Source organism: Phocoena sinus, chromosome X, assembly GCF_008692025.1.
Source record: "Phocoena sinus isolate mPhoSin1 chromosome X, mPhoSin1.pri, whole genome shotgun sequence".
Taxonomy (NCBI): Eukaryota; Metazoa; Chordata; class Mammalia; order Artiodactyla; family Phocoenidae; genus Phocoena; species Phocoena sinus.
Window position 1 is genome coordinate 44,444,143 of NC_045784.1, and position 22,450 is coordinate 44,466,592.

Sequence of the window (22,450 nt, forward strand, 5' to 3'; positions counted from 1 at the left end):
AAAAAGAAATAAAAGGAATCCAAATCGGAAAAGAAGAAGTAAAACTGTCACTGTGGGCAGATGACATGATACTATACATAGAGAATCCTAAAGATGCTACCAGAAAACTACTAGAGCTAATCAATGAATTTGGTAAAGTAGCAGGATACAAAATTAATGCACAGAAATCTCCTGCATTCCTATACACTAATGATGAAAAATCTGAAAGAGAATTTATGGAAACACTCCCATTTACCATTGCAACAAAAAGAATAAAATACCTACGAATAAACCTGCCTAAGGAGACAAAAGACCTTATAGAAAACTATAAGATACTGATGAAAGAAATTAAAGATGAAAAAAACAGATGGAGAGATATACCATGTTCTTGGATTGGAAGAATGAACATTGTGAAAATGGCTATATTCCCCAAAGCAATCTACAGATTAAATGCAATCCCTATCAAACTACCAATGGCATTTTTTCACAGAACTAGAACAAAAAAATTCGCAATTTGTATGGAAACACAAAAGACTCTGAATACCCAAAGCAATCTTGAGAAAGAAAAATGGAGTTGGAGGAATCAGGCTCCCTGACTTCAGATTATACTACAAAGCTACAGTATTCAAGACAGTACGGTACTGGCACAAAAACAGAAATATAGATCAATGGAACAGGGTAGAAAGCCTAGAGATAAACCCATACACATATGGTCACCTTATCTTTGATAAAGGAGGCAGGAAAGTACAGTGGAGAAAGGACAGACTCTTCAATAAGTGGTGCTGGGAAAACTGGACAGCTACATGTAAAAGAATGAAATTAGAACACTCCTTAACACCATACACAAAAATAAACTCAAAATGGATTAAAGACCTAAATGTAAGGCCAGAAACTATAAAATTCTTAGAGGAAAACATTGGCAGAACACTCTATGACATACATCATAGCAAGATCCTTTTTGACCCACCTCCTAGAGAAATGGAAATAAAAACAAAAATAAACAAATGGGCCCTAATGAAACTTCAAAGCTTTTGCACAGCAAAAGCAACCATAAACAAGATGAAAAGACAACCCACAGAATGGGAGAAAATATTTGGAATCGAAGCAACTGACAAAGGGTTAATTTCCAAAATTTACAAGCATCTCATGCAGCTTAATATCAAAAAAGCAAACAACCCAATCCATAAATGGGCAGAAGACCTAAATAGACATTTCTCCAAAGAAGATATACAGATTGCCAACAAACACATGAAAGAATGCTCAACATCAGTAATCATTAGAGAAATGCGAATCAAAACTATAATGAGGTATCACCTCACACCAGTCAGAATTGTCATCATCAAAAAATCTACAAACAATAAATGCTGGAGAGGGTGTGGAGAAAAGGGAACCCTCTTGCACTGCTGGTGGGAATGTGAATTGGTATAGCCACTATGGAGAACAGTATGGAGGTTCCTTAAAAAACTACAAATAGAACTACCATACGACCCAGCAATCCCACTACTGGGCATTTACCCTGAGAAAACCATAATTCAAAAAGAGTCATGTACCACAATGTTCATTGCAGCACCATTTACAACAGCCAGGACATGGAAGCAAGCTAAGTGTCCACTGACAGATGAATGGATAAAGAATATGTGGCACATATATACAATGGAATATTATTCAGCCATAAAAAGAAACAAAATTGAGTTATTTTTAGTGAGGTGGATGGACCTAGAATCTATCATACAGAGTGAAGTAAATCAGAAACAGAAAAACAAAGACTGTATGCTAACACCTATATATGGAATCATGGAAAAAAAAAGGTTCTGAAGAACCTAGGGGCAGGACAAGAATAAAGACGCAGACATAGAGAATGGACTTGAGTACACGGGGAGGGGGGAGGGTAAGCTGGGATGAAGTGAGGGAGTGGTATTGACATATATACACTACCAAAAGTAAAACGGATAGCTAGTGGGAAGCAGCCACATAGCACAGCGAGATCAGCTCTGTGCTTTGCAGCCACCTAGAGGGGTGGGATAGGGAGGATGGGAGGGAGACTCAAGAGGGAGGGGTTATGAGGATATATGTATACGTATAGCTGATTCACTTTGTTATACAGCAGAAACTAATACAACATTGTAAAGCAATTATACTTCAATAAAGATGTTAAAAAAATAAAAATACAACTAAAAAACAACCAAAACTCTTAGAGGAAATCATAGGCAGAGCACTCTTTGACATAAATTGCAGCAATATCTTTTTCTAGCTATCTCCCAGATTAATGGAAATAAAATCAAAAATAAAGGAATGGGACCTAATTAAACTCTAAAGCTTTTGCACAGCAAAAGAAACCATAGACAAAATGAAATGAAAACCCACAGAATGGGAGAAAATACTTGCAAACAATGCAACTGACAAGGGATTACTCTCCAAAATTTACAAACAGCTCATGAGGCTCAATATCAAAAAAACAGGGCTTCCCTAGTGGCACAGTGGTTGAGAATCTGCCTGCCAATGCAGGGGACATGGGTTCATGCCCCAGTCTGTGAAGATCCCACATGCCGCGGAGCAGCTGGGCCCGTGCACCATGGCCGCTGAGCCTGCGTGTCCGGAGCCTGTGCTCCACAACGGGAGAGGCCACAACAGTGAGAGGCCCGCATACAGCAAAACAAAACAAAACAAACAAACAAACAAAAGAAACAAACAACCCAATTGAAAAATGGGCAGAAAACCTAAATAGACATTTCCCCAAAGAAGACATACAGGTGGCCAGGAGGCACATGAAAAGATGCTCAACATTGATAATTATTAGGGAAATATAAATCAAAACTACAATGAGATATCACTTCACACCAGTCAGATTGGGCATCATTAAAATATCTATAAACAATAAATGCTGGAGAGGGTGCGGAGAAACGGGAACCCTCTTATACTTTTTGTTGGAATGTAAATTGGTACAGCCACTACAGAGAACAGTATGGAGGTTTCTTAGAAAACTAAGAATAAAGCTGCCCTATGACCCAGCAATTGCACTCCTGGGCATATACCCAGAGAAAACCATAATTCAAAAAGATACATGCACCCCAATGTTCATTGCAGCACTGTTTACAATAGCCAAGACATGGAAGCGACCTAAATGTATATTGATTTTGAATCCTACAACTTTACAGAATTTTTTTTTAATGCTAACAGTTTTTTGGTGGAGTCTTTATGGTTTTCTCTATATAAAATTGTGTCATCAACAGTCGGGATTGGTCAAGATGGCAGAGAAGGAACACCCTGAGCTTGCCTCCTTGAACAGGCACACTAGAAATTAGAACTACTTACAGAGCAATTATTGATTAGAAAGACCAGAAGATTAGCATGAAAGTGTTACAATTAAAGAGATAAAGAATGAACCACAATGAAATGGTTAGGGGAGTGGAGATGCAGTACAGTCGAGAGCCATATCCCTGTGTGGGTGACCTACAAGTGGGAGGATAATTATAACTGTAGAGGTTCTCCCCATAGAGCAAAGGGCCTCAGCCCCTCGTTGGGCTCCCAAGCCCAGGGGTCCTGCAGCAGGAAGACAAGCCCCCAGACAGTTTGGCTTTGAAGGCCAGCAGCAATTTTGGGGAGAGCCAGAGGAATGTGGGGAAAGAGACTCCACTCTTAAAGGGTGCACATAAAATCTCACATGCTCTGGGAATGAAGTCAGAAGTGGTAGTTTGAAAGCATCCTGGGTCAGACCCACCTGCTGATCTTAGAGATCCTCCCAGAGAGGGTCAACTGGAACTCATGCTGGGGACATAGACACTGGCAGCACCCATTATTGGGAGTGTGTTATACCACATGGACACTGGTGCTGGCAAGGGCCATTTTGGCATCTTCATTCCAGCTTATTAGCACACAGACGTAGCCCCAACTGTCAGCCTCTTGGCACCAGTACTGAGATGCTTCAGAAGAAATAGCTAGTCAGGCATGGACACTGCCCCACCCAAAAGCAGGGGGGCTGCATTAAGACCTCCTGAGCCCACAACCACCCTGTGATCCAACCCTTACATCAGAGGGCCCAGGACCCGGCCCCACACACCAGTGCACTGGACCTAGCCACTGGACTCCATAGGGGCGCTCACAGCTAGCCATAGGGACCCAGTCTCACCACCAATGGACCAGCACCAACTCCAGGAAAATCAGGGCCCTGCATCCAGAGACCCCAGAACTGGTCCTTCAAATCAGTGGTCCAGCACTGGGAGCAGCCTCACCAACGAGTGGGCACACACCAGCCCCAGGGCACCCTGGGCCCCAACTCTGCCCAACAAGGAGGTCAACACACCAACTCCAGGACCCCCAAGGCCCTGCAGCCAGAGACCCTGGGACATGGATATACCAAACAGTGAACTGGCACTAGCCCCAGAACCCCTTGAGCCTCAGCCCTGCCCAACAGCAGACCAACACCAGCTCTGAGACACCTTGGACCCCTCAGACAATCACCCTGGGATACAGCCACACTCAGCACACTGACACCAGCTTTGGGACACCCCAGATGCTGCAGTCAGCTGTGTCAGGAAGCAGCCCTGCCTACTAGCAAGCCAACACTAGACCAAGGACCACTGATTCTGCAACCTACCACCACAGAACCCAGCTTTGCTGACCAGTAGGCCAGCACTAGCCCTGCCACCCCCCAAAATGGCTTGATAGCCAGCTGCTTCATACACATGACCTGGTCCCGCCCACCTGCAACTGGCAGTCTGCACACAAGGTGAGGCCTGGCAACCAACCAGACCAGGTGCCAACCAGCCTACCAGACCATGCACAGCAGTCAGCACACCACAACAGAAAGACCCATGAAGCCCACATAGGGGACAACACTAGAGCATATAGTTCTGATGACCAGAGCAGAGTGCACTGCTGGGACACATAAGATGTCTCCTACAAAAGGCCAGTTCTCTAAGGTCGGGAAATATAACCAACCTACGAATACATAGAAATAACAGCAAATTTTAGGCAAAATAAGGTGACAGAGGAACATATTCAAAATGAAGGAACAAGATAAAATCCAGGAAAAAGAACTAAATGAAGTGGAAGTAAGCAACCTACACAATAAAGAGTTCAAGGTAATGACGTAAAGATGTTCAATGAACTCAGGAAAAGATTGGATGAACAGAGTGAAAAGTTAGAAGTATTCAACAAAGAGTTACACAACATAGAGAAGAACCAAACAGAGATGAAGAAGAAAACAATAACTGAAATAAAAAATACGCTAGAAGGAATCAGCAGTAGCTTAAGTGATACAGAGGAACATATCAGCAATTTGGAAGACAGAGGAGTGGAAATCACTGAAGCTGAACAGAATAAAGAAAAATGAATAAAAAGAAATGAGGACAGTTTAAGAAACCTCTGAAACAACATCAAGTGTAGTAACATTCACATTATAGGGGTCTCAGAAGGAAAAAGAGAAAGAGGCAAAGAACTTATCTGAAGACATAATAGCTGAAAACTTCCCTAACCTGGGAAAGGAAACAAATATCCAAGTTGAGGATTAACAGAGAGTCCCAAACAAGCTTGACCTCAAGAGGACCACACCAAGACACATTGTAATTAAAATGGAAAACTTAAAGATAAGAGGGAATATTAAAAGCAGCAAGGGAAAAGCAACAAGTTACATACAAGGGAACTCCCATAAGGCTATCAGCTGACTTTTCAGCAGAAACTGCAGGCCAGAAGGGAGTGGCACAATATGTTTAAAGTGATGAAAGGAGGAAACCTACAACCAAGGATTTTCTACCTGGCCAGGATTTTATTTGGATTTGATGGAGAGATCAAAAGGGTTACAGATAAGCAAAAGCTAAGAGTTCAGCATCACAAAACCACCTTTACAAGAAACGTTGAAGGGACTTCTGTAAGCAGACAAGGCCACAACTAGAGATATGAAAATCACAAAAGGAAAAATCTCATTGGTAAAGGCAAATATATAGTAAAGGTAGTATTAATGATGTATAAGGGTAGTAGGAAGGCTAAAAGACAAAAGTAGGAAAACCATATATATCCACAATAAGCAGTTAAGGGATAAACAAAACAAAAAATGTAAATTCTGATGTCAAAAAGAGCAAACTTGAAGGGTGAAATGCAGGGTTGTTAAAATGCATATGTGCTTAAGAGATCAAAACCAAAATAATTATATATATATATATATAATACACACACACACACACACACACACACACACACACAGCTATATCTAAACCTCATGGTACCCTCAAACCAAAAATCTATAATAGATACATACAAAAAAGAGAAAGGAATCCAAACATAACACTAAAGGTAGTCTTCAAATCACAAGGGAAGGGAGCAAAAGAAGAAGAAAGGAACAAAATGAACTACAAAACACAACCCTAAAACAATTAACAAAATAGCAATAAGTACATACCTATCAATAATCACTCTAAGTTTAAATGGACTAACTGCTCCAAACAGAATATACAGAGTGGCTGAAGGGATACAAAAACAAGGCACATATATATGCACCTACAAGAAACTCACTTCAGATCTAAAGACACACACAGACTGAAAGTGAGAGGATGGAAAACACTATCCAATGCAAATGAAAATTAAAAGAAAGCCAGGGTATCAATACTTATATCAGACAAAATAGAGTTTACAACAAAGACTGTAACAAGAGACAAAGAAGGACATTATGTAATGATATAGGGATCAATCCAAGAAGAAGATATAATAATTGAAAATATATATACACTCAACATAAGAGCAAATAAATACATGAAGCAAATATTAGCAGGCATGAAGGGAGAAATTTACAATAATAGGAGGGGTTTTTAACAACCCATTTACATCAATGAAGAGATCATCCAGATAGGAAATAGAAAACCAATAAGGAAATGCTGTCCTTAAGAAATCAGACAAAATGGATATATATATACATATATAAATTCCATTCAAAAGCAGCAGAAAATAAATTATTTTCAACTGCACATGGAAAATTCTCCAGAATAGATCACATGTTAGACTGAAAAAGAAATCTCAGTATATTTTAGAAAATTGAAATTATATCAAACATCTTTTCCAACCACAACACTATGAGACTAGAAATCAACTATGAGAAAAAACTGCAAAATACTTAAACATGTGGAAACTAAATATTATACTATTAAACGACCAATGGATCACTGAAAAAATTAAAGAGGAAATTAAAAAATACCTGGAGACAAATGAAAATGAAAACACAATGATCCAAAATCTATGGGATGCAGCACAAGCAGTTCTAAGGGTGAAGTTTATAGTGATACAAGCCTGCCCCAGGAAAGAGGAAAAATCTCATATAAACAATCTAACTTTACACCTAAAGGAGCTAGAAAAAGAAAAACAAACATAACCCAAAGTTAGTAGAAGGACATAAATGAGAAAGATCAGAGAAGAAATACATGAAATAGAAACTAAAAAATGGAAAAGGTCAATGAAACTAAAAGCTGGTTCTTTTAAAAGATAAAATTGATAAAACTTTAGCCAGACTAAAAAAGAAAAGGACAGTGTCCAAGTAGATAAAATCAGAAATGAAAAAGGAGAATTTACAACTGACAGCACAGAAATACAAAGGATCATAAGAGACTCGTATGAACAATTATATGACAATGTAGAAGAAATGGACAAATTCCTAGAAATGTACAATTTCCCAAGACTGAACCAGGAAGAAATAGAAAATATGAATAGACCACTTACTAGTAATGAAATTGAATCAGTAATAAAACATTACTCTCAAAAAAAAAAAGTTCAGGACCAGATAGCTTCACAAGTGAATTCTACCAAACATTTAGAGAAGAGTTAACACCTATATTCTCAAACTATTCCAAAATATTGAAGAAGAGGGAACACTCCCAAATTCAGTCTATAAGGCCACCATTACCCTGATACCAAAACCAGACAAAACACTACAAAAAAGAAAATCATGGGCCAATATCTTTGATGAATGTAGGTGCAAAAAGCCTCAACCAAATATTAGAAAACCAAATCTTACAATACATAAAAAGGATCATACATGACGATAAATTTGTATTCATTCCAGGGTCACAAGAGTGGTGCAACATACACAAATCAATCAATGTGTTGAGATGGAGTTCTCTGGGTCTTGGTGTTGAGACGCAGTTCTCAATGGAACAGGATAGAAAGTCTAGAGATAAACCCACACACATATGGTCACCTTATCTTTGATAAAGGAGGCAAGAATATAAAGTGGAGAAAAGACAGCCTCTTCAATAAGTGGTGCTGGGAAAACTGGACAGGTACATGTAAAAGTATGAGATTAGAACACTCACTAACATCATACACAAAAATAAGCTCAAAATGGATTAAAGACCTAAATGTAAGGCCAGAAACTATCAAACTTTTAGAGGAAAACATAGGCAGAACACTCTATGACATAAATCACAGCAAGATCCTTTTTGACCCACCTCCTAGAGAAATGGAAATAAAAACAAAAATAAACAAATGGGCCCTAATGAAACTTCAAAGCTTTTGCACAGCAAAGGAAACCATAAAAAAGAGCAAAAGACAACCCTCAGAATGCGAGAAAATATTTGCAAATGAAGCAATTGACAAAGGATTAATCTCCAAAATTTACAAGCAGCTCATGCAGCTCAATAACAAAAAAACAAACAACCCAGGGCTTCCCTGGTGGCGCAGTGGTTGAGAGTCTGCCTGCTGATGCAGGGGACATGGGTTCGTGCCCCGGATGGGGAAGATCCCACATGCCGCAGAGCGGCTGGGCCCGTGAGCCATGGTTGCTGAGCCTGCATGTCCAGAGCCTGTGCTCTGCAACGGGAGAGGCCACAACAGTGAGAGACCCATGTACCACAAAAACAAACAAACAAACAAAACAAAACAAAAAACAACCCAATCCAAAACTGGGCAGAAGACCTAATTAGACATTTCTGCAAAGAAGATATACAGATTGCCAACAAACACATGAAAGAATGCTCAACATCATTAATCATTAGAGAAATGCAAATAAAAACTACAATGAGATATCATCTCACATCGGTCCGAATGGCCATCATCAAAAAATCTAGAAACAATAAATGCTGGAGAGGGTGTGGAGAAAAGGGAACCCTCTTGCACTGCTGGTGGGAATGTAAACTGATACAGCCACTATGGAGAACAGTATGGAGGTTCCTTAAAAAACTAAAAATAGAACTACCATCCAACCCAGCAATCTCACTACTGGGCATATACCCTGAGAAAACCATAATTCAAAAAGAGTCATGTACCAAAATGTTCATTGCAGCTCTATTTACAATAGCCAGGAGATGGAAGCAACCTAAGTGTCCATCATCGGATGAATGGATAAAGAAGATGTGGCACATATATACAATGGAATATTACTCAGCCAGAAAAAGAAATGAAATTGAGTTATTTTTAGTGAGGTGGATGGACCTAGAGTCTGTCATACAGAGTGAAATAAGTCAGAAAGAGAAAGACAAATACCGTATGCTAACACATATATATGGAATCTAAGGAAAAAAATGTTATGAAGAAGCCAGTGTTTAGACGGGCATAAAGACACAGACCTACTAGAGAATGGACATGAGGATATGGGGAGGGGGAAGGGTAAGCTGTGCCAAAGTGAGAGAGTGGCATGGACATATATACACTACCAAACATAAAATAGATAGCTAGTGGGAAGCAGCCACACGGAGACCAGCTCGGTGCTTTGTGACCACCTAGAGGGGTGGGATAGGGAGAGTGGGAGGGAGGGAGATGCAAAAGGGAAGAGATATGGGAACATATGTATATGTATAACTGATTCACTTTGTTATAAAGCAGAACCTAACACACCATTGTAAAGCAATTATACTCCAATAAAGATGTTAAAAAAATCAATGTGATATAGCACATTAGCAAAAAGAAACACAAATATCACATGATCATCTCAATAGATGCATAAAAAGCATTTGACAAAATTCAACATAACAATTCTCATCAAAGTGGGTATAGAGGGAACATATCTCAATATAATAAAGGCTGTTTATAGCCAACTCACAGCAAACTTAATACTCAATGGAGAAAAGCTGAAAGCCTTCCTGCCAAATTCAGGAATAAGACAAGTATGGCCACTCTCACCACTTCTATTTAAGATAGTATTAGAAGTTCTGGCCACAGCATTGAGACAAGAAAAAGAAATAAAAGGTATCCAGATTGGAAGGGAAGGGGTAAAACTGTCATTATTTGCAGATGACATTATACTTTATATAGAGAACACTAAAGTCTCCACACAAAAACTATTAAACTAATAAATCACGTCAGCAAAGTACTAGGATATGAGATTAATACACAGAAATCTGTTGCATTTCTATACACGAATATTGAAATAGTAGAAAGAGAAAGCAAAAAAAAATCTTGTTTAAAATAGTATCAAAAAATACCTAGGAGAGGGGGAAGATGGCGGAAGAGTAAGACGCAGAGATCACCTTCCTCCCCACAGATACATCAGAAATACATCTACACGTGGAACAACTCCTAGAGAAAACCCACTGAATGCTGGCAGAAGACCTCAGACCTCCCAAAAGGCAAGAAACTCCCCACCCACCTGGGTAGGGCGAAATAAAAAAGAATAAACAGAGACAAAAGAATACGGGCGGGACCTGCACCAGTGGGAGGGAGCTGTGAAGGAGGAAAGGTTTCCACACACTAGGAAGCCCCTTCGCGGGCAGAGACTGTGGGTGGCGGAGGGGGAAGCTTCAGAGCCGCAGAGGAGAGCACAGCAAAAGGGGTGCCGAGGGCAAAGTGGAGAGATTCCCGCCCAGAGGATCGGTTCCGACTGGCACTCACCAGCCCAAGAGGCTTATCTGCTCACGTGCCAGGGTGGGCGGGGCTGGGAGCTGAGGTTTGGGCTTCGGAGAGAGCGCAGGGAGAGGACTGGCAGCATGAACACAGCCTACAGGGGGTTAGTGCACCACGGCTAGATGGGAGGGAGTCCAGGAAAAAGTCTGGACCTGCTGAAGAGGCAAAGGACTTTTTCTTCCCTCTTTGTTTCCTGGTGCGCGAGGAGAGGGGATTAAGAGCGCTGCGTAAAGAAGCTCCAGAGACGGGCGTGAGCTGCAGCTAACAGCGCGGACTTCAGAGACAGGCATGAGACCCTAAGTCTGCTGCTGCTGCCACCAAGAAGCCTGTGTGTGAGCACAGGTCACTATCCACACCTCCGTTCCGGGGAGCCTGTGCAGCTCGCCACTGCCAGGGTCCCGGGATCCAGGGACAACTTTGCCAGGAGAATGCACAGCGTGCCTCAGGCTGGTGCAACGGTCCCATCAGCCTCTGTAGCCGCAGGCTCGCCTTACATCCGTACCCCTCCCTCCCCGCGGCCTGAGTGAGGCAGAGCCCCTGAATAAGCTGCTCCTTTAACCCTGTCCTGTCTGAGCGAAGAACAGATGCCCTCTGGTGACCTACACGCAGAGGCATGGCCATATCCAAAGCTGAGCCCCGGAAACAGTGCTAAAAAAGAGAAAGGGAAATTTCTCCCAGCAGCCTCAGGAGCAGCAGATTAAATCTCCACAATCAACTTGATGTACCCTGCATTGGTGGAATAACTGAACAACGAATAATCCCAAATTGAAGAGGTGGACTTTGAGAGCAAGATTTTCCTTTTCCTCTTTTTATGAGTGTGTATGTGTATTCTTCTGTTTGAGATTTTGTCTGTATAGCTTTGCTTTCATCATTTGTCCTAGGGTTCTGTCCATCGGTATTTTTTCTTACATTAAAAAATTTTGTTTTCTTAATAATTATTTTTTTATTTTAATAACTTTATTTTATCTTACTTTATTTAATTTCATTTTAACCTCATTCTTTCTTTCTTTCTTTATACTTTTTCTCGCTTTTATTCTGAGCCGTGTGGATGAAAGGCTCTTAGTGCTGCAGCCAGGAGTCAGTGCTGTGCCTCTGAGATGGGACAGCCAACTTCAGGATACTGGTCCACAAGAGACCTCCCAGTTCCACGTAATATCAAACGGCGGAAATCTCCCAGAGATCTCCATTTCAACACAAACACCCAGCTTCACTCAATGACCAGCAAGCGACAGTGCTGGACACACAATGCCAAACAACTAGCAAGGCAGGAACACAACCCCACCCATTAGCAGAGAGGCTGCTTAAAATCACAATAAGGCCATAGACACCCCAAAATACACCACCAGACGTGGACCTGCCCACCAGAAAGACAAGATCCAGCCTCATCCACCAGAACACAGGCACTAGTCCCCTCCACCAGGAAGCCTACGCAACCCACTGAGCCAACTTTAGCCACTGGGGACAGACACCAAAAACAACGGGAACTACGAACCTGCAGCCTGCAAAAAGGAGACCCCAAACACAGTAAGATAAGCAAAATGAGAAGACAAAAAATCACACAGTAGATGAAGGAGCAAGATAAAACCCCACCAGACCTAACAAATGAAGAGGAAATAGGCAGTCTACCTGAAAAAGTAATTCAGAACACTGATAGTAAAGATGATCCAAAATCTTGGAAATAGAACAGAGAAAATTCAAGAAACATTTAATAAGGACCTAGAAGAACTAAAGGTGAAATGAGCAATGATGAACAACACAATAAATGAAATTAAAAATACTCTAGAGGGGATCAATAGCAGAATAACTGAGGCAGAAGAACGGACAAATGACCTGGAAGATAAAATAGTGGAAATAACTACTGCAGAGCAGAATAAAGAAAAAAGAATGAAAAGAACTGAGGACAGTCTCAGAGACCTCTGGGACAACATTAAACGCACCAACATTCGAATTATAAGGGTCTCAGAAGAAGAAGAGAAAAAGAAAGGGACTGAGAAAATATTTGAAGAGATTATAGTTGAAAACTTCCCTAATATGGGAAAGGAAATAGTTAATCAACTCCAGGAAGCACAGAGAGTCCCATACAGGAAAAATCCAAGGAGAAACATGCCAAGACATAGTAATCAAACTGTCAAAAATTAAATACAAAGAAAACATATTAAAAGCAGCAAGGGAAAAACAACAAATAACACACAAGAGAATCCACATAAGGTTAAGAGCTGATCTTTCAGCAGAAACTCTGCAAGCCAGAAGGGACTGGCAGGACATATTTAAAGTGATGAAGGAGAAAAACCTACAACCAAGATTACTCTATCCAGCTAGGATCTCATTCAGATTTGATGGAGAAATTAAAAACTCTACAGACAAGCAAAAGCTGAGAGAGTTCAGCACCATCCAGCTTTACAACAAATGCTAAGGGAACTTCTCTAGGCAAGAAACACAAGAGAAGGAAAAGATCTACAATAACAAACCTGAAACAATTAATAAAATGGTAATAGGAACATACATACTGATAATTACCTTAAATGTAAATGGATTAAATGGTCCCACCAAAAGAAACAGATTGGCTGAACAGATACAAAAACAAGAACCATATATATGCTGTCTACAAGAGACCCACTTCAGACCTAGGGACACATACAGACTGAATGTGAGGAGATGTTAAAAGATATACCATGCAAATGGAAACCAAAAAAAGCTGGAGTAGCACTTCTCGTATCAGACAAAACAGACATTAAAATAAAGACTATTACAAGAGACAAAGAAGGACACTACATAATGATCAAGGGATTGATCCAAGAAGAAGATATAACAATTGTAAATATTTATGCACCCAACATAAGAGCACTGCAATACATAAGGCAAATGCTAACAGCCATAAAAGGGGAAATCGACAGTAACACATTCATAGTAGTGGACTTTAACACCCCACTTTCACCAATGGACTGATGGACTGATCATCCAAAATGAAAATAAATAAGGAAACACAAGCTTTAAATGATACATTAAAGAAGATGGACTTAATTAATATTTATAGGACATTCCATCCAAAAACAGCAGAATAAACATTTTTCTCAAGTGCTCATGGAACATTCTCCAGGATAGATCACATCTTGGGTCACAAATCAAGCCTTGGTAACTTTAAGAAAACTGAAATCGTATCAAGTATCTTTTCCGACCACAGCGCTATGAGACTAGATATCAATTACAGGAAAAGATCTGTAAAAAAACACAAACACATGGAGGATAAACAATACACTAATGGATAAAGAAGAAGTGGCACATATATACAATGGAATATTACTCAGCCATAAAAAGAAACGAAATTGGGTTATTTGTACTGAGGTGGATAGATCTAGAGTCTGTCATACAGAGTGAAGTAAGTCAGAAAGAGAAAAACAAATACCGTATGCTAACAGATACATATGGAATCTAAGAAAAAAAATGTCATGAAGAACCTACAAGTAAGATGGGAATAAAGACACAGACCTACTAGAGAATGGCCTTGAGGATATGGGGAGGGGGAAGGGTAAGCTGTGCCAAAGTGAGAGAGTGGCATGGACATATATACACTGCCAAACGTAAAATAAATAGCTAGTGGGAAGCAGCTGCATAGCACAGGGAGATCAACTCGGTGCTTTGTGACCACCTAGAGGGGTGGGATAGAGAGGGTGGGAGGGAGGGAGATGCAAGAGCAAAGAGATATGGGAACATATGTATATGTATAACTGATTCACTTGTTATAAATCAGAAACTAACACACAATTTTAAAGCAATTATACTCCAATAAAGATGTAAAAAAATAATAAACAATACACTACTTATAACGAAGTGATCACTGAAGACATCAAAGAGGGAATCAAAAAATACCTAGAAACAAATCACAATGGAGACACGATGACCCAAAATCTATGGGATGCAGCAAAAGCAGTTCTAAGAGGGAAGTTTATAGCAATACAATCCTACCTTAAGAAACAGAAAACATCTCGAATAAACAACCTAAGCTTACACCTAAAGCAATTAGAGAAAGAAGAACAAAAAAACTCCAAAGTTAGCAGAAGGAAAGAAATCATAAAGATTAGATCAGAAATAAATGAAAAAGAAATGAACAAAATGATAGCAAAGATCAATAAAACTAAAAGCTGGTTCTTTGAGAAGATAAACACATTTGATAAACCATTAGCCAGACTCATGAAGAAAAACAGGGAGAAGACTCAAATCAATAGAATTAGAAATGAAAAAGGAGAAGTAACAACTGACACTGCAGAAATACAAAAGATCATGAGAGATTATTACAAGCAACTCTATGCCAATACAATGTACCACCTGGAAGAAATGGACAAATTCTTAAAAATGCATAACATGCCAAGACTGAATCAGGAAGAAATAGAAAATGTGAACAGACCAATCACAAGTACTGAGATCGAAACTGTGATTAAAAATCTTCCAAAAAGCAAAAGCTCAGGACTAGATGCCTTCACAGGAGAATTCTACCAAACATTTAGAGACGAGCTAACATCTATCCTTCGCAAACTCTTCCAAAATATAGCAGAGGGAGGAACACTCCCAAACTCATTCTATGAGGCCACCATCACTCTGATACCAAAACCAGACAAGGATGTCACAAAGAAAGAAAACTACATGCCAATATCACTGATGAACATAGATGCAAAAATCCTCAACAAAATACTAGCAAACAGAACCCAACAGCACATTAAAAGGATAATACACCATGATCAAGTGGGGTTTATTCCAGGAAAGCAAGGATTCTTCAATATACGCAAATCAATCAACGTGATACACCATATTAACAAATTGAAGGAGAAAAACCATATGATCATCTCAGTAGATGCAGACAAAGCTTTCAACAAAATTCAACACCCATTTATGATAAAAACTCTACAGAAAGTAGACATAGAGGGAACTTACCTCAACATAATAAAGGCCATATATGAGAAATCCACAGCCAACATCATTCTCAGTGGTGAAAAACTGAAACCATTTCCACTAAGGTGGAACAAGACAAGGTTGCCCACTGTCATCACTATTATTCACCATAGTTTTCGATATTTTAGCCACGGCAATCAGAGAAGAAAAAAAAATAAAAGGACTCCAAATCGGAAAAGAAGAAGTAAAACAGTCACTGTTTGCAGATCACATGATACTACACATAGAAAATCCTAAAGATGCTACCAGAAAACTAGTAGAGCTAATCAATGAATTTGGTAGAGTAGCAGGATACATAATTAGTGCACAGAAGTCTCTGGCATTCCTATACACTAATGGTGAAAAATCTGAAAGAGAAATTAAGGAAACCCTCTCACTTACCATTGCAATAAAAAGAATAAAACACCTAGGAATAAAACTCCTAAGGAGACCAAAGTCCTGTATGCAGAAAACTATAAAACACTGATGAAAGAAATTAAAGATGAACAAACAGGTGGAGAGATATATCATGTTCTTGGATAGGAAGAATCAACATGTGAAAATGACTATACTTCCCAAAGCAATCTACAGATTCAATGCAATCTCTATCAAACTACCAGTGGCATTTTTCACAGAAGTAGAACAAAAAATTTTACAATTGGTATGGAAACACATAAGACACTGAATAGCCAAAGCAATCTTGAGAAAGAGAAATGGATCTGGAGGAATCAGGCTGCCTGACTTCAGATTATACTACAAAGCTACAGTAATCAAGACAGTATGTTACTGGCACAGAAACAGAAATATAGAACAATGGAACAGGATAGAAAGCCCAGAGATAAACCCATGCACATACAGTCACCTTATCTTTGCCAAAGGAGGCAAGAATATACAATGGAGAAAAGACAGTCTCTTCAATAAGTGGTGCTGGGAAAACTGGACAGCTACATGGAAAAGAATGAAATGAGAACACTCCATAACACCATTCACAAAAATAAACTCAAAATGTATTAAAGACCTAAATGTAAGGCCAGACACTATCAAACTCTTAGAGGAAAACATGGGCAGAACACTCTGTGACATACATCATAGCAAGATCCTTTTTGACCCACCTCCTAGAGAAATGGAAATTAAAAAAAAATTAAACAAATGGGATGTGATGAAACTTAAAAGCTTTTGCACAGCAATGGAAACCATAAACAAGATGAAAGGACAACCCTCAGAATGGGAGAAAATATTTGCAAAAGAAGCAACTGACAAAGGATTAATTTCCAAAATTTACAAGCATCTCATTCAGCTCAATATCAAAAAAACAAAAAACTCAATCCAAAAACTGGCAGAAAAACTTAAATAGACATTTTTCCAAAGAAGATATACAGATTGCCAACAAGTACATGAAAGGATGTTCAACATCACTAATCATTAGAGAAATGCAAATCAAAACTCCAATGAGGTATCACCGCACACCAGTCAGAATGGCCATCATCAAAACATCTACAAACAATAAATGCTGGAGAGGGTGTGGAGAAAAGGGAACCCTCTTGCACTGTTGGTGGGAATGTAAATTGATAGAGGCACTATGGAGAACATTATGGATGTGCCTTAAAAAACTAAAAGTAGAGGAATCCTATGATCCTGCAATCCTGCTCCTGGGCATATATCTGTAGAAAAACATGGTTTAAAAGGATACATGCACCCCAATGTTCATTGCAGTGCTGTTTACAATAGCCAAGACATGGGAGCAACCTAAATGTCCATCGACAGATGAATGGATAAGGAAGATGTGGTACATATATACAGTGGAATATTACTCAGCCATTAAAAAGAATGAAATAATGCCTTTTGAGGCAACATGGATGGACCCGGAGATTATCATACTAAGTGAAGTAAGTCAGACAGTGGAAGACAAATATCATATGATATCTCTTATATGCGGAATCTAAAAAAAGTGATACAAATGAATTTGTTTACAAAATAGAAACAGATTCACAGACTTAGAGAACGAACTTATGGTTACCAGTGGGGAAGGGTCGGGGGGAGAGATAGACTGGGAGTTTAGGATTGACATGTACACACTGCTGTATTTGAAATAGATAACCAAAAAGGACCTACTGTATAGCACAGGGAATGCTGCTCAATATTCTGTAATAACCTAAATGGGAAAAGAATTTGAAAAAGAATAGATACATCTATATGAATAACTGAACCACTTTGCTGTATCCCTGAAACTAACACAACACTGTTAATCAATTAAGCTCCAATATAAAATGAAAAAATATTTTTATAGTGGGCAGAAGGCCTAAATAGACTTTTTTTTCCAAAGGAGACATACAGAATGCCAACAGGAACATGAAAAGATGCTCAACATTGCTAATCATCAGGGAAATGCACATGAAAACTGCAACGAGGCATCACCTCACACCAGTCAGAATGGCCATCACCAAAATATCTACAAATAATAAATGCTGGAGAGGATGTAGAGAAAAGTGAACCCTCCTACACTGTTTTTGGGAATGTTATTTAGTGCAGCCACTATGAAGAACGGTATGGACGTTCCTCAGAAAACTAAAAATAGAGCTACCACATGATCCAGCAATTCTGCTTCTGGGTATACATCTGAAGAAAAAGAAAACACTAATTCAAAAAGATACATGCACCCCAATGTTCATAGCAGCATTCTTTGTAATAATGAAGATATGGAAGCAACCTTAGTGTCTATCAACAGATGAATGGATAAAGAACAAGTGTCACACACACACACACACACACACACACACACACAATGGAATACTACTCAGCCATAAATAAGAGTGAAAATTTGCCATCTGCAACAACATGGATGGACCTGCAGGGTATTATCCTAAGAGAAATAAGTCAGACAGAGAAAGACAAATATTGTATGTTATCACTTATATATGAAATCTAAAAAATAAAGAAAACTAGTTAATATAACAAAAAATATATACTCACAGGTATAGAGAACAAACTAGTGTTTACTAGTTTGGGGGAGGTATAAAATAGGGGTAGGGGATTAAGAGGTACAAATTATTATGCATAAAATAAATAAGCTACAAGGATATACAGTACAGCACAGGGAATATAGCCAATATTTTATAATATATATAAATAGAGTATAATCTTTAAAAATTGTGAATCACTATGTTGTACACCTAAAACTTACATAATATTGTAAATCAACTATACCTTGATAAATAAAAAAATTCCATCAGAATATCATTAGATTAAAAAATATCTCCAGACATTGTCAAATGTGTCCTGTGGGTGGGGGAATATACCCCCAGTTGAGAACCACTGGTTTAAAGGCATGGTAATGTTGTAGTTAAGAGCACAGTTTTTACACAATTATGTATGAATCAAGACTCTTTCTTACTGGCTTCATGACCTTGAGCAAATCACTTCACTTTTCTGAACCTCATTTTCCTCTCTTCTGTAAATGGGAACAAGGAGGCCTGGTTTAGGGTTGTTGTAAGGATTTAATGAGATCATGTATATAAAACACTCAATACATAGTGGCAATAATAATGTGCTAATATTATTAACCATTATTAATTAACAAAGATTGCAATTTCCTAGGAAATGGTGAATGAGGAAAGGAGGTGGTTTCTTAAGGGTATACTCAGAACTAACTTTTTAATTGCCCCTACTGTCATAAGAGAATTCAGCTCTTCCCATTTGCTAGTAGTCCTCACCTTCAAAGATAAGAGGGAGTATTAAATCTTTCTCTCAAAGATTCCATAGCTAATTCTGGAAAGGCAGGATACTGAGCTCTATACTATAGAATCTGTATAGTCTATTTTGGGGTAAGGGTCTCTGAGATTTCTATCTATGTGTAGGCGCAATCAAACTCCAACCCACCCCTTCTCTAGAAGTGAGCTCTCTAAGTATCAAAGAGATGAGAAGCGTCTTACCGTAGAATTACACCAGAGACACTGGAAATCTTGAAGTCTCTGATAACTGCCACAGTTCTCGTGACATACTGCGCACTGAGAACTGACAGATATGTTTCCTTCTACCCACTGATGAGGCATAGTTTTCTGAAGGATAAAAAGAGACAAGAAGTAGAAGTTAGAGATATAAGGAGAGGAAGGGCCAGCTGGAATAACTATACTATCCCATGGAGGACACTAGACAACCCCAAGGAAGTTTCCCATCATCCTTCCCTCCCCACTCCCATGCTAGTGACAAATGACAGGTGGGAGCTGCGGGGGAGGCTTTCATTCTTCTAGATTTGTTGGATCATAAGCCTGGGAATGAAGCCTACTTGGGTTGTCTGGAAATAGGAAGAAGTCTTCCTCCCGCTGTGTGTCGTGACTGAAGGGGAGATGGAAAAGGGTGATTATGAGAAAGCATGGCTGGTACTCACTACTTCATCTGCAGGCATGAGGAGGTCATCAGTAATGGATAATGTATTCCATTTGCAATCTTTGCTTGCTCTTAAAGCACATAATCTGTGAGACTTTACTTTGCACACTGTGAAAGAGGAAGAAAAAAAGATGGATGTGAATCTGGTGACAATGAAGATTCTAACTTCCTTCCCTAAGCTGCTCTAAAAGTTAGAACCTAGATGCATCTAAGTAGTTGTGACTTAACTCCAAAGGCTTATTTTCCATATATTTCAGTTTCTTTGTATTCTTCCCGGCCAAATTTTCTATTACCTGACTTGAATTGAAATTGATGGTAAGAATGAGGTGATTTCTATTTTTCCAAACCTGTGACTGCACTATCCAATCCTCCCAGACCCAACCCTCCCTTTTGATTAATGAGAATTCCCCCTCATGCCAGTTTCCTCCCGTCTCCTTTCCCCTGTCTGTTAAGTGTCAGGGTTAACCTTACACTAGAATCAGTGACCTAGTGTGAGTCAATGATACTAAAGCCTCATGAGCTCCTTCACACCCATCTCCACCCATTGAGCTCCACTTCCTAAAGGAATCAGAAATGTACCTTCACAGATGATAACATTTCGAGATAAGGCAGGAATGGTCCCTCGACAAACATTGCAGTGCTGGGTCCGGGGACTGTGGCTTGAGTACCAATAGTGCATTCCAACAAGAAAAGGGTTGTTTTCTGCTGCAGGTATCTAAAATAAATCAAAGAGAAGAAAGAATAGAGAGTTAATCACAGAGACGGATTAGGGAAGGCCAGAAGATCTGAATGCTAAGGCTGAAATGGCCAGCTACATAAGGTGTCAGAGCATGTGAAGAGGAAGAATCAAAGTTGAGCCAATGATTAACAAATCTCCCATCTCTGTTTTATCCCAGTGGTTTTAAAAAGGGAAAAGGAATGAGGGGGTGGTAGATCCTGGAATAGGGACTGAAGGCAGGAGTGATGATCTTTATACTCCTTGGCTAAACCATTTCATTGGTTTAGCCTAAGCAAAATTAGTTCTGTTAGTCTTGGCCTTGGCCCTCTTTGAGTAGTCAGCAAAAGGAGGTTGTGAGTAGGAAATTCAGTGATATCCAAGCCCTCTTGCCAGGCAAGAAAGGGAGGAGGCAGGGCTCTGACTCTAGGCTAAGGAATGCTTGTCAGGCTTTAGCTACCTCCTGGAGATATACATTACCCTTCCTGGACCTGCTGCTGCCAAGTGAGGAGAGCATTGCATTGTTGGGACAACAATTTCATTTCAGAGGCTTCTGGTTCCAGTATTCTTTTCTGAATAACATGTTCTGACTGCCTATAGCAATTTCCTGGTTAATCAATTTAATTTATTCAAAATTCATTAAATTTTTACTGAGTAACTGCTATGTGCTTGGCAATTTTCAAGGCACTGATGAACAAGATAAAGTCTCTGCCCTCATGGAATGGCATTCTGTTTGGTGTCCTCTTTCATGGTATTCAATTTGACATTTACTATTAACCTCCCTATAAATGCTACATTTGCTTATCACAGCCTGACTCTCATGACTGTGGGGCTGGCACAGGGCATACCAGAAACTAATTTTGGGGTTAAAAGGGGAAGGGGAGGAGTGGGCACCAAAAACTTCCAAATTTGTTCTGGGTGTGCATTCCACAGGACACTTCCACCTTTTCTATAATTCCTGTGAATGTCTGATCTCTTCCTTCTCTGCCTTCCTCTGGAATGTAGACATAAGTATATGCATTCAGCTTTTTATTCTGGATGTTATAATCGGTTGGGTGTGTAAAGGCATAAGACTTTAAAATGAACTATATATTCTTCCTGATGCTAGCTGATACTGGTCCACTAGAGAGAGAGAGACAGAGAGGGAAAGAGAGAAAGCGCTATTGAGGGATCTGCCATATTTAGTGTTCAACCTTGATCAATTTATAGGAATTCATCACAAAACATAGCCTGTACATGGTATTCCCTGATCCCTCCTTCCCCCTCTGGCATGCTGTTTATGTGCTAAGCTGCTGTTGGAATGACCAGGAAGCTTCGGGAAGGAAAAGCTACTTTGATGCACTAAAGGCTCACCTAGTATGGAGTCACTTTGTGATTGTATTATTTTTTGCATACTGAAACCCTGGCAAAGTTCCGAGAAGATCAAAGTAGAGAGTGGAGAGTCCTGAGGAAGTGACATAATCTTGGCTTTGACATGCTGAGCAACTAGCACCTTACTACTTCCCACTAGATTATAACTTTACAAGTACCTTCCTTCCTTCCAACCTCCTTCTTTCCTCCAATAATTACTAAGAGCGACTTTGTGTCATCTATAAAGCTAGGCACTGGAGATTCAGAGATGAATGATCCATA

General features: G+C 39.5%; 1 protein-coding gene across 1 annotated transcript in view; it reads right to left on the reverse strand.

The window, feature by feature from the left end:
• The window catches only part of DGKK (diacylglycerol kinase kappa), a 167,680-nt gene that overhangs the window by 56,844 nt on the left and 88,386 nt on the right, over positions 1–22,450 (reverse strand). The window contains exons 5-7 of the mRNA XM_032620263.1: positions 20,683–20,818; positions 20,108–20,211; positions 19,650–19,775 (exon numbers count right to left, since the gene is read on the reverse strand). Of these exons, the coding sequence (XP_032476154.1) occupies positions 19,650–19,775; positions 20,108–20,211; positions 20,683–20,818 (366 nt within the window). The remainder of the gene's footprint in view (positions 1–19,649; positions 19,776–20,107; positions 20,212–20,682; positions 20,819–22,450) is intronic.